This window comes from Strix aluco, chromosome 4, assembly GCF_031877795.1.
Source record: "Strix aluco isolate bStrAlu1 chromosome 4, bStrAlu1.hap1, whole genome shotgun sequence".
NCBI lineage: Eukaryota > Metazoa > Chordata > Aves > Strigiformes > Strigidae > Strix > Strix aluco.
In genome coordinates this window covers 44687320-44700547 of record NC_133934.1, presented here as the reverse complement: position 1 = coordinate 44700547, position 13228 = coordinate 44687320, and the positions used below count along the sequence as shown (strand labels likewise).

The following is a 13228-nucleotide window of genomic DNA, read 5'->3' as shown; positions in this document are numbered from 1 at the left end:
GTGTAGAAATCAGCTGGCAAGCTGTGACTTTTGAACGAAACCTCCATGGTAATGTTTGCCACAGGCTGACTTAAAAAACCAAAAATAATTCAGCAGAAACAGTTTTGTTGTTTCCATGTCTAGTGCTAAGGAAAAAACCTAAACATTGCTTAGTTCAAGTGAAAATTTTCTTGGAAGCTTTAGTCTGAAAAGCTCTGTCTGGAAACCGAAATGTGGCATGTAAGTTATCTGTGGTATCAGTGACATTTTACTATCCGTATGATAACGGACTCAAAGTTAGCAGTGGTGTAAGATATTGAAAAGCCATTTGTATTGCTTTAGGAAAAGTATTTCATTGTATATCCTTCAGAATTTATCAAGAGAAACTCTCCAAAGACCTTGTCTGCATGGCATCTGCTCTGGTTTGGAGCTAAGGTGGTGCTTTTCTGCCTTTGAACCTCTGGGTTGCTGTGGACTGTTCTGGGTCCTGCAAGAGGGTGTGAGGGTAGTTCAGTGTCCTCTCTGGGTGTCTACAGGTTAGGCTCACGTCCCTGCCTGATCTCCCTGGGTTGAACGGAAACAAAATAAAGGAGGGCTTGCCACAGCTTTATAGAGAAGGGAGAAGTGGAGCAACGTGACTGAGAATAGACTTAGAAAATAGGTGAGAGCAGGTACTGGAGCTATGTTTGGTGTAGAAAGGAGTGCATAGCTTTAGCAGAGCAGTGGTGAGGGGAGGAAAAAGGAGAGAGTAGAGGACAGCTGAGCTAAGTGACAGAGGCTGTGCTCTGTCCTAGATGCTGCCTTGGACACTACCTCATCAGACCAAAAACTCTGACCTAGGAAAGGCTGATTTTTCTTTCCAATAATTACTAAAGTTGCTGTTGCTCTGTATAGCTTATTATGGTGCCCCCAGTTGTGCAGCATCAATTTCTTTGCTCGTATCACTCACCCAAAGGAACTTCTACCTTCTGTAAAAGACAACACTACATGGTGGGCCAGCAGCAGTCTTCATTGGTTCATGGAGGGGTAATATATGGGTGGCTTGCTTTCTGTGTTGCTGTGTTTGCATATGTTTTTCTGAATACCTGGGCTCTTTCATTAGGAAGGTTGAACAGAAACGTGGCAGAAAAGTCTGGCAGCAGCCCTTGTCTCAAACTGGAAGTAAGGATGAACGCTCTGTTGAATTTATGTTCTGTCCTTCCCTCTTGTCAAACCTCAGGATTTCCTCATCAACCTCAGGTGAAGTGGCAATTCTCCATTCAGTTTTTGAGGTGGAGAGAGCAGATGATGTACAGGAATATCTGACACTTGCTTCTGGGTCTTATTACACTTAGCTGTGAGGTTTTTCTCACCATTATCTGCTTAGTAGTTACTTTCTTCTGTGGAGTGGGGGGCACAGAGAAAATAGCTCCCCCAACAGTGTCTTTGTGCTAAATCTGAGACCATGATGCCTGTTACACTTGCTTTGTATTAGTGGTCATCTGTAATTAGTTGATCCTTGTAGGTTTTTCAGAGAGCAATAAGCAAAGGCAAGGAGGTTGTTCTTCTGTGTTCAGTAAAAGCCCTTTTAGCCACCAGACCGTGGGGAAAAACAAGCATGTACATAAAATCCATGCTATTTTTAACACTGATCTTCTCCCTATCAGTGTGTAATTAATGATTTCATTTATGCACAAGAGATCCAAATTAAATTTGCACAAACAGCTTTAATTTTGGCATTTCCTTAGCTGTTGAGTACCTAATTTTTTAACATTGATTGTTTTTAATGTACCTTTTGTGTGGAATATCTGTTTGGAAATATAAATGAGAAGAGCAGATAGCAATGAATACTAGCTAGCCACATGCCTATTCTGCTTGTTCTGTCATTACAGAGTCACCTGAGTCTAATCAGAGTCGTGTCATTACAAAAATAGCATTTCAAAGCAGCTTACATTGCTATACTATTAGGCTATTGTTTAAGTGTTGTTTTATTTTCAGATACTCTCAAATCACTCTTGGCACTCAATTTGTTCCTAACTTGATTTACCTTTCATGTTACCAGTTTTGGAAGCAATGTTACGTAATTTTTTTAAGGATTTTATACGACATGTGGGTGGCACGTGTTCTCCCTATTATACACAAGGCTCAAGTTCATCCTGTCCTGCTAAAAGTTACTGCCTTTGTATGTGTAGAAGCTGAACTAGCTTAGTACTGTAGCTTGCAGCTCAAAGTCTAAGTGATTCTGATGCCTGGATGCCAGGGACGTACCCTAAACTCCACTTCGTGAAGGTTGGAGTTCCTTCTTTTAAAAGCTGAAGAAATTAATTTTGTCCCATATTCTAATCTTATTTATGTGAGTACTAACGTAGAGACACTTAGTTCTTCAGGACAGTAGAGCAGTGCAACAGAGGAAGGTTTGTGTTGCTCAGTTTCAGAGTCTTACTTGTGGTCAGCAGTGAAGGGCATGAATCTCAGTTATATCTGAGGTCTGCTAAGCCCTTCTGATCTTCAGAGGGTGGTCCCTGTTAAAGTATAGGAAATTTAGTTTTGTGCTATCCTGTGTTAAAACAAGAGGCTTTGGGAGTGTGGTGGTGTGCATGCGTGTGATGTATGCCATGTGCATAACAAGAAGGAATAGGGCAGTTAGAGAGCTTGACCAGTGACAGCAAAGTTGCCACAATGTTGAATAAATCTTTTGAAATGTGTTGATTTCTTGGATATTGCACCTAATCACCATGTTGAACAGGCAGGTAAAGAGCGCAAATTGTTTGTAGTCAGCCTGATGCTTTCCAGATTACAGATGTAGTAGGCCACAGTTTAGATCTAGGTATCTTCACCCCATTCTCCATCCTAGAGATTCAGATCATTACCTGCAGCTCAGTGATGCAAACTGAATTTTTACAGGAGCAACACATATAAGCTCTGTCCCAGGCCAGGAGCTGGGAAACAAACTATAGGATATGGCCATTGTGCACAAAACTGGAAAATATGTTGCTTCTTTATTCTGTCCTTGAGAAACTAGGGCATCCCTGTGTATCACCTTGCTTTGGGAGGCGAGGGGGAGGCGAGGGGGAGGGAGAAACTTCCAGAGAATTGGAGCAGTAATGGTCAAGAGTTGTTGGCACCACAGTAAAATTACATCACGCCCTTCGGCTCCCAGCTCTCCTCTTCATTTATTCTTTCTTTCTTTGGAAGAAAGGCAAAAATCAAGAAAAACGACATTATCTAGTGTCTTGAACAGATGCCTGGTGTCAAAATTTTATTCATGACTCCACTGCTCTCTCGCTGTGTAATGCTGAATGGTCTATCTTGCATTCTGCCTGGTGGGACATCAAAGCTGTGCCTCCCAGGAGCACCTTTGCCTTCTGTGTCCTCACTTTTCAGACATCTAAAAAAGACTGAGAAATAAAAATGTTCTTTTAGGAATCTGAAAAGTCCCTGTGCCTATCAGTAGTTCGAAGTCTTGTTGCCTGGTTGGCAGAAAATAGCTTCACCCTAATATGTTGGCAAAATCCCACCTGACTCAATCTGTTCTCTGCTCTTTGGATGTGACATCAGCTCTCTGGACATTTCTGGACCGGTGCACAACACTGGTGCTTCAGTAAAGAGACTGTGTTAAGTCTTGTATGTAGCTTGCATGGGGGAACATAGGGCTGAATGAATTAGCTGTGTTTGAAGCAGTTTTTTAAATCCCTCAGCGACCTCCATGGGGATGCTCAAAATGATTGGTAACCTTTTTCTTTTCAGTCCTCCATTTGAGAATCCACTGACTCTGCTAGCTGGAAAGGCAAGAGCTAATTCTACATCAGCTTCTACAAAGAATGTATTTATATTTATAACCCTCCCGGGGACAGCCACAGTCCCTCTCCAGCTGGCTGATCCAGTTACAAAACTGGAAACCGCTTTGGTTATTGGTTGACTGGTTCAAGAAAATAGCCAATATTTCCATGTAGTAAGAGGAGGGGCTCAGAAATGTAAGAGAGTGCATCTTTCCCATTAAGTTTTATTTCTAGTGATGATGCTACTAATATTTTTAAAGTCCTATGATTAAAGTTGCATTAATAATGATGTTTCTCTTTTATGTCGAAGACTATCCAGTATTGATTCTGCAGAGGCATTAAATGGGTGGGAAATACCCCTATCCATGGAAAAATTTCCATATAAATAAAGTTTTTAGGAAGTTTGCTTTTGTAATTTTTTGTGGAAAGTATTTGGAATCTATGCAGAAAAGCTTGACAAAGAATAGCAAACAGACTCTTCTCATGTAAAACCTTTTTTTCCAGATCACTTCTGTCAAGTTTCATTTGCTTTATAATTAGTTATCATTCTTCTTGGCTTACAAAGTCATAATCTTTTACTTTCATAGGGAAATAGCTTAGCCATATTTGGAAGTAATTTTCTGTTCCTGAAGAGAAAAAAAGTAATTTATATGTTAGCTATCCAAAAACATGTGTGAGGTAGGAGTGTACAGGCCAGGTGCAGTGTCAGGTAGAAGTATACAGACCAGGTCTCAAGTCTTTTCTAAACTTTCCTCAGGAGGAAAATGTTTTTGGGAATTGATTGTCTTGTTGGTTTCTCTGATTTAAAGCTTCTGAATTTAGAACTCAGCTGCATCAACTGTATTTATTACTATTCTTTTCTTAATAGTCCCAGCATCCCATGTGTCCCCCTTTATTTACTTCAGAACAACGCAAAATGCATCACTAACTCTCTTTTCTGGCACTGCAGGAATGCAGGATTTCAATTACCTCAGCAGCAACTGCTTTGAAATCACAGTGGAGCTTAGCTGTGAAAAATTCCCGCCTGAAGAAACTCTGAAGGGCTACTGGGAGGACAACAAGAACTCCCTTATCAATTACATTGAACAGGTAACAAAAAAGAGGATGGCAAAACTCTAGTTATTGTACATAAATCTTCTAAAATTTGTGCTGTGTGAACATCTAACTCAAAATTTCATATTAGTCCAATTGGTGCTCCATAATTCTTATATGTCTCTAAGGTGGTAAATCCTGTGTGATCTTTCTAAATATGTGGAATAAGGAAAAAGAAAGAAGATGTTACGATATGGAATTCATCTCACCTTACTGAAGCTGTTGCAGATATTTAATTTAAATGATTTGTTTCAGCTTCCTCAATGCAAAGAAAATGCACATAACCATAGTGTATAATTCATTTCCCCAGCACTGATGTGTGTATACTAGCAGAGGTGGATTGCCCTCTACAGATACGAAAGTGTGCATACAGATGTGGGGTGATTCACTCTGGATGTAGAGGGAGCCTTGGCAGCTGGATTAGACTAGCCGCCTGGCAGTTCAGTGTAACATTGGGGGACATCTCTAATCCTGGTTTTGTAGATACTCTTCTGCTCTCCGATAGCATGAGCTGCTGATAGTCAGCATAGAGCTGTCAGTGTGATGATTCCATTAAAAATTATACAAAATCTGGTTAGAAGTGTAAAGTGTAGTCATGGGTTTAGATAATCTTGTGCTAAGGGGTTATTAGAAGTTAAGACTCCTGAAATAGATCTATGTGCGTCTTTGGGTTTTTTTTTTGTTGTTGAGTTTTGGTGGAGGGTTTTTTGGGTTTTTTGGTTTTTTTTCATGTAACAGGCTGCACTGAAATGATGGTTCCAAGCAGTGTGGGAGTATTGAATATCTGAAACCTGGATATTGTTAAAGATCACAAATATATCTGATCTCATTAATGGCTGCACAGCTGGGATTGTGAAATCAGAAACATACTTTGTTAGCAGAGCTGGTCAATTTCTTTAAGAACCTGTTTGTGCAGAAATGCTTCAGTTAACCAGAACTCTGAAATATTTGAATATTTGAAATGTTTGAGTTACACCATTCTATTAGTAAGTTGTATGTGGACCGAGGAAAAAGCTGCACTTGCCCTGTGGGTTTTTACCCATTTATTATGGGATCCATCTCAGGTTGCTCAGCACCTTTGCACATGGGTTAATTTTCTCTGACTCATGGAAAAGTATGATGTCACTGCATTTTCAAAATTACTAATGTGTGAGAGATTATTTTGCCAACTTCCTTTGCTCCTGTGGAGTTGCTGGCTTTATCCTTGAAGTTCAGATGGTTCTATCTGGCATTGGTTTTTATCCTCTTACAGGATAAGAAGCTCAGCTCTATGCTTCAGCTCCCCCGTGATTGCTAAGGACAGTGCAAATACGTACTTTCTGCTTTACTAAGCCAATCTGTGTCAGGCTTCTCCCACAACGTAAATTAGAGGAATTTGGTGAACTAAATTATAGCAGCTGAATACACCATATAGGTTCATAAAGGGGAATATCAAAATCCCAAAATAAAATTTGTGATCCACAGGTCTTTTCAAATATCACAGAATCAGAGAGAAGCCTGAACTCCACAGTACTTCCCTGCTTAATTTCCAGGCTCCCAATAAGATGCATCTCCTCAGTCTCTTGCCTCTGAGGAGCTCAGTCTGCTTTCAGACCATGCTTAAGAAATACCAGCAGGACTGGTCTCTCCACACATTGCGGTCAAATCAGTGCTTTAATTTCGTATATGCCAGGAACAGACAGATTAGGTACTTCTGGTGCTGTTGTCTAGAGCATGTTGCCTAAGAGGCAAGAAGGATGGTGGGACATGACCCACCATCGCCTTTCTCTCACAGGCCATGTGGGGAGTGTTGTGGCTCTGTGTGGTCCCAGGTCAAACATCTCACACAGCGATTGCCCATCAAAGTCCAAGTGCCTGCATTTAACCTTGTTAATGTTTCGCTTTTAAGCAGCTATGTCCACTATTAGCCCTAAATTCTTACATTGATGAAACTTTAAAAAAAAAAAAAAAGGTTTTTTTAGGCTATCTTTCAAAGCTTTTCAGCACATTCATTAATCCCCAGTGACAACAAAGACTTTCAAGTCAGTGTTCACATATATTATGATTTGCTGCATATTTCAGAGAAATGCATGCATTGCACCGAGAAATTAGTATAACTACCAGCTGAATTATTTTTCCTCTTCACTGTTTGTTCCATTATGACGTTTATCCTTGATAGCTGTTGGCATGTAGACTGTGGGATCCAAAACATGCATCATTAGATATATCAATAGATACTTCACTGATGAAAATGCCATCTTAAGAATTTTCCAGTGTTTTCCCATATGTTGCTGACTTTATTTATTTGTTTTAGATTCATCGAGGAGTGAAGGGGTTTGTTAAAGATCTTCAGGGCAATCCAATAGCAAATGCTACAATTTCTGTGGAGGGGATAAGCCATGACATTACATCAGGTGAGTGTTGTACCTTGGCAAAACAAGAAGTGCTGGAATATACTGCTTCTCCATCTGCTTGGCAACCTGGAGCCATGTCAGATCTTATTAGCTGAAGCGTTAAGGGAGCAAAATTTTGAAGCCAAGAAAGCACGTTGTGCCTCAAGAAGCTTGTTTTCTGTGGGATTTCATGAATCTTTCTCTTGTATTTTGCTCTCAAAGTAGCTGGAGACTAGTTGTTGGGACTTCATGGATCTCTGGCGTGAATTGGTTCTGGTGGCTCTTGGTTATTCGTGCTTAGTTTGTCTTCTGATTTGTGGTACAAGTAGCGTTTCACAGCTCTGCCAGTATTTAAAGTCCTTGTCAGCAGTGCCATTTTGAGTTTGAAGGCTAAGTGGTAGTCCAAAATTGTTATATTACTTACAATGCAATCACATGTTTTGGTATGTAAATTCTTGCCAGATTTTCAGTTTACATAACTACCCCCTGCAAAGTAAATTCTCTCTGCTGTTTACAGTTATGTGACTTATTTTTAGAAGGGTCATTCTAAAAGAGGAAAGTATCATGTTGGTGTTTGTAGAAAATTGTGTGTCACCTCTTCAGTGGTGTTGTGCTCTATTTTAGGAATGAATTCAAAAGTAGCTCTCACAGTCCTGACTTGCAGTCTTCCCTGTAGATGTGTGCTTTCTTATTCTGAATGACAATTTTTTAAATATGCACAAGATGCTAATTAGAAAAACAATAAAAAAATGTCATTGCTTTATGCATGAGCTTATGCTATGGTCATTTTCCCAATGATATGTTACAGAAATGCAGAGTACTATGAAACAGGACTGGTAGACCCTTCAGTTGGCTTTGATTTGTGTTTGTTCTCACATCCCCTGCAAAGAGGCCAGCATTTCTGCCAAGCAGGAGAACAGTCTGTGATGACATTAGCCACCAACCTTCACTGTGTATAAGAAGGCAAAAAGTATAGAGGCTGAAAATAAATTTTCCGGGATAATAAGGGAATAAGCTGTGCAAAGATGTATTTTGAGTTATGAGAGAGTGATGCATACGGTCCTACAGCTCATGCTTCTACAGTACAAAAAAGCATCTAATCATGAATCCTCTCACATCATTGTGTGTTTATAAGCCTGGAAGTCCTGTATTGTCAAAACAGTGAGGAAAACAAGTACTTGAATTTTAGCACATTCAAAAAGAACGATAAATATTCTTTGGCTTTTTTTTTCTTTGCTCCTTTGTGAGTTAAAATTCAGCTTTGTTCCAGTGCCAGGAATTAGAATAGATCGTTATCATAGCTCGGCAGCAGTATTTTTTTCCTTTCTGTTTTATGAAAAGTCTTGGAACAACTGGACTGACTACTGACATTTTTTGACTGTGCGAATTGCAGACATTTAAGTAATATTTCCCTCTGTGCACTGTGTAGATGCAGATGTGCTGAAAAAACATTTAAGGAACTGGCAGTAAGAGCATGGCCAAGTCCTTAAATGGCACTGCTAACTGACCTTTAGAACAGCTTTGCAGTGTTTTCTGGAGATAGAGAAATTCAGAGTATTAATCTGTGACAAATTAGATAATTGCCCACTGCTGATGCAGGGAGGATCTGAGTCTTTGTGAAGATGGGAGAGGGTCATTCTTAGAGAAGAGGATGATGTGTTTTTATTCTGTGACTGAAAAAGATGATCTGCAGTAACACTCAGTGCAGTAGGAGCCTTTGTTTGACCTGAGTGGATCAAACTTTCATTTCTTTGTTTAGCTAAACAGAAGAAAAAAGCCCTAGACATTGCCTGGATACTGAAACATGTAGATAATAATGCTTCAGGGGTGAAACATGTTTAGGAAATGATGATTTATAGCTTTCTCTGCAAGATAAATTGAGAAACATGGTCCTATTTATTTAAATTTGATGAGAGTAAGATGTATTTACATTTGGATTTTCAGAATACTGAGGGACATGACAAATTAACATTGCATTGCAAACAAACTCAGACACTTAACAGAAGCTATACATTGGTTGGGGGGTGCTTCTAACGTAAAATAATGTCCCATATTGTCCTTCTCTTCAGTGTGCTTGGAGAGCCTTCAGCCTTAGCATATAAAATCTTTCATGCAGGCTACAGCACAACTTCACAGTTTAAATCTGTATTTTGGTTACCGGAAAAGAAGAAAATCTGTAATGATATATATATGCAGCCCTTACAGAAGAGTCCTTTCAGACAGGCAAAAGGAAAGCTGACAGGAATATGAAAGACTCTGACAAGATATATGGTCTCTTCTCCTTAGCTGTGTAATTAGTTTTATAGATATTTATTTGGATTTTTTTCTTCTTCTCTACAGCCAAGGATGGTGATTACTGGAGATTGCTTGTGCCTGGAAATTACAAACTTACAGCCTCAGCACCAGGCTATCTAGCAATAACTAAAAAAGTGGCTGTGCCCTTTAGCCCTGCAGTTGTGGTATGTACTCACATGTGTGTTGGTTTATTGTCTATTATATATAAAAAGGAAGGCTTTTTTTCCTTCATGATATATATGCAAGCAGGAGGTGATTTTTCAGAATATTTCAGAATATGCTAATTTAGAAGACAGTCTGGAAATCTACTCTTCTAGTACTTGCTGCACAAGCCTCTGAGAGTAATCTCATTGTAAACTCACTTCATCTCCTGCTAGTCTTATTTAAAATGAAAAGACACAGGGAAGGGTAACATTGAGATACTTAAACTTTTTTTATTGGTTGATGTGTGAATAGCCAATCAGATAGAAGATTACAGAATATCTTTAAATAGCATGACATAAAAAGAGATGTTGAGGTTTTCATCTCTTTCTACAAGTCTTACTGATGTTTTTGATTGTTTCTCTTACTCAGGTTGATTTTGAACTGGAGTCATTATCTGAAAGAAAAGAAGAGGAGAAAGAAGAGTTGATGGAATGGTGGAAGATGATGTCAGAAACACTAAATTTTTAAATGAAAATTTTGACTTTACAGCGTTTAATCTATTATATGTTGACTTAGTATAATGTACTGTGGAAAGTCCCTATATTCTAGGTTTTGTGCACTTCACAACAATTAACTTTGAATTTTTCAGTCATCTTTTGATTAATATGATTACAAATAACTACTAGCCTCCTAGCTAGATAAGTTATTAATTTTCTTTCATATTGTTATAGAAAATTTACTCTTATATACAAATCAGAAAAAAATGAGTGAATGTCTCTGCAGCCTATATGGAAGTACAATCTGTTGTGTATTATTTGCAAGTTCAGAATATGTAGGTTAACTCTTGGTTTTAAAACAGAAATATGCTGTAGTCAATTCCCAATACTGCCAGAAATACTTGACAGTGCATAGTAGTAGACAGAGCTCTTTACTGAGTTCTATAATGGATGTTATTGAAAAGATTTATAATAACAGTGTGTGGTGTAATAATATTTTACAAGGATTAAAATTCAGTATAACATTTAGTATGTCTCTGGTGTTTGGGCTATTTAACATGTAAGAAGCATAAGCTGACTTCATTTTAGTAAGCAGAAGGAATCTGTGTAAGCTCTTTTATTAAAGATGCCATGGAGTGAATTCAGGAAATAGCAGAGCTTTATTCCTTAAACTGTTAATGATATTTCAAGATCAGGTTTTAATTATTTCATATTACTTATTAACCAAATTAAAAGTTCTGAATGGGCAAAGAAGGGCTTGTGCATCTTGTTAATATGTTGCTTGTGTTTGCTTTACAGCAAGAAAAAAAAAAATCAGTTTAGATGATGTCTGTCTTAAAACTGCCTTTCCAACAATCTACATGTGTCAGCAGTGTCTAGATAATCAGTCAGAAGTTCATATGTTCACTGAAAGCTACCAAAACATTACGGTTTAGACAATAAACTGGAAGTCTACTGAGGACATGCATTTAGTCTCACAAGCCAAGAATGGTTTTGTTTCCAACTTTGTTTCTTCTACTGGTTAGTCTTATCTAAAACTAGAAGCAAGATAGACAAGTGAAATTTTTTTCAGTGTGGTGAAATTTTCCCAAAATACTTGAGGATGATAGAAAAAGCACCTTTGATTTAAAAAGTTCCTTCTCGTGTTTTTTTTTAGTATACTTGAATTAACTTGCTTTAGTATTTTGTCTAAGATGAGTGAAATTTGAAGAGTCAGAGAATACGCATGAACCATAGTGGGTGCAAGTTTGGTATAATTCTTCTGAAACCACTGCTGGTATGCTTACTTGATAGCAGCTAAGCATCTCATCTGTTTGAAGGCTTACACACTATTGATGGTCTATTTTAATTCAAGATCAGATGTTTGATATAGATTTCCTTCCTCTGTTTCTTTATTATCTCTGTCTGTGTTTTGATTAACATATTATTTTAGTTGATGCTATAGGAGTTCAGTACCATTCAGAACCAACCCACCATGACTTAACCATACTCCCACTGTAAATGAAAAATCACATGTTCAAGTGTAGGATCCAAATTTACCTCCTTCGGGTATTTAAAAATCTACCAAAAATAGTGTTTTCTGGGAATCTGAAATTCTTTAGTAAAAATAGCTCTTGATCCTTTAAAGTAACAGGCTTAAGGTTTGACACATTGATAAATGGAACAGCAATAAAAAGGCATAAGCTTTCTCTCTCTGATCAAGGCTTTGCTATGTAACCTGTAGCTCATTGGAGTAGTAGATATTTAGTTCCAAACTTCAGGGGAACTTCACTTGCTGTAAGTCATTATGCAGTGATGAACTTCGAATCTCCATTGTGATGAGGAACCCCTGTATCAAACAAGAAATCATATCTGAACATGTTTTGATAGCAACTTGTGGCTAGCTGTGCACAAGAGTATGCATAAAGGATGCCCAGTTACACACCAGATCAGGTGTTCATGACAATTTGAACAGCTAAGACACATAGCACAAAATACACTCTGTGTCTGGAAGTATTGGTACTGTTTTCAACTGAACCAGGTGAAATAGAAGCAAACATTATAAAAATGAATTATAACAAGAGACTGCTGGCATGTGGGCAAATGGCTACAGGAGTGTTTCTGTAATAAGGCAAGTGTGTATTTGTATAGAACACACTGCTCTGCCCCTTCCAAACCTAACAATTTCAATCCAAATGATATTAGTACATGGTGTGATGCCTGTCATGCATCCAGTCTTCCTGTGTGGTGGATTGTGTGGCATAGTTAGTGCAGACATTACATCAAAGTGATCTCGTAACAGATTTCTAATCCATACTTGTATTACGTCTGTGAGATCCTCTGGTCTACTGTTTCATGCATTTGCAATTAAATGTGGTGTCCCTTAAATGAGCTCTTCGTTTTGCTCTAGATGACTGCTTGCTATTACTGTGCTGAGAACAGGTTAAAGTAATTAAATGTTACAACACCAGAACCACTGCCACTGTTCTTGCTGTAGGTAAACCTCCTTAAGAACAGTGTAGCCAGGACTCTCAATAAATTAATTCATTATGTAGCTTTCCTAGCTGAACTGAGCTGTGTTGTAGGACTGTGTATGTTTAAATGGAAGATTAAAGTGTTGTGTGATGCTGAGCTTTTGGTTAAAAAGGCACATGCTGTACTATTGTACAATAAATCTACAGGTTTATTTAAAATGTAAAATGTGTGAGTAATTTACAGGTTCAAAACTTGACCTCTTTGGCTGTGCATGTCTGCAAAGTGTGCCATAAACATCCTCAGTGAAGTGCGTGTGCCAATTAATTTGCTGTTTGAACAGAGAAACGAGACTGGGATTAGTGCCAACATCCCATTGAGAGTCATCCATAGCCCCTTAACTTTGTGACAGAACATTTTCCTTTTGGAGTATACATCTTTCTGAGCCCTTTCCCCATGCAGGTGTTCAAGTAAAGTCATGAATAAGAATGAGATACTCCGCATCTGTGCAGGGTCAGTGGGACAGGGCATACATTTTTGTGTGTCTGTCCCACAGTATTTACAAACCTGTTCTTTTTCCATATCAGTCCTTAGGATTAGAAACCACAGTGTGCTTGCAAACCTGTGGTACTATGCATTC

General features: G+C 38.5%; 1 protein-coding gene across 1 annotated transcript in view; it reads left to right on the top strand.

Annotated features, from left to right (window-relative positions):
* The window catches only part of CPE (carboxypeptidase E), a 58666-nt gene extending 45850 nt beyond the window's left edge, over positions 1–12816 (top strand). Inside the window, exons 6-9 of the mRNA XM_074822877.1 lie at positions 4687–4826; positions 7123–7222; positions 9542–9660; positions 10070–12816. Of these exons, the coding sequence (XP_074678978.1) occupies positions 4687–4826; positions 7123–7222; positions 9542–9660; positions 10070–10168 (458 nt within the window). The 3' untranslated portion in view covers positions 10169–12816. The remainder of the gene's footprint in view (positions 1–4686; positions 4827–7122; positions 7223–9541; positions 9661–10069) is intronic.
* Positions 12817–13228: the final 412 nt, after the last annotated feature.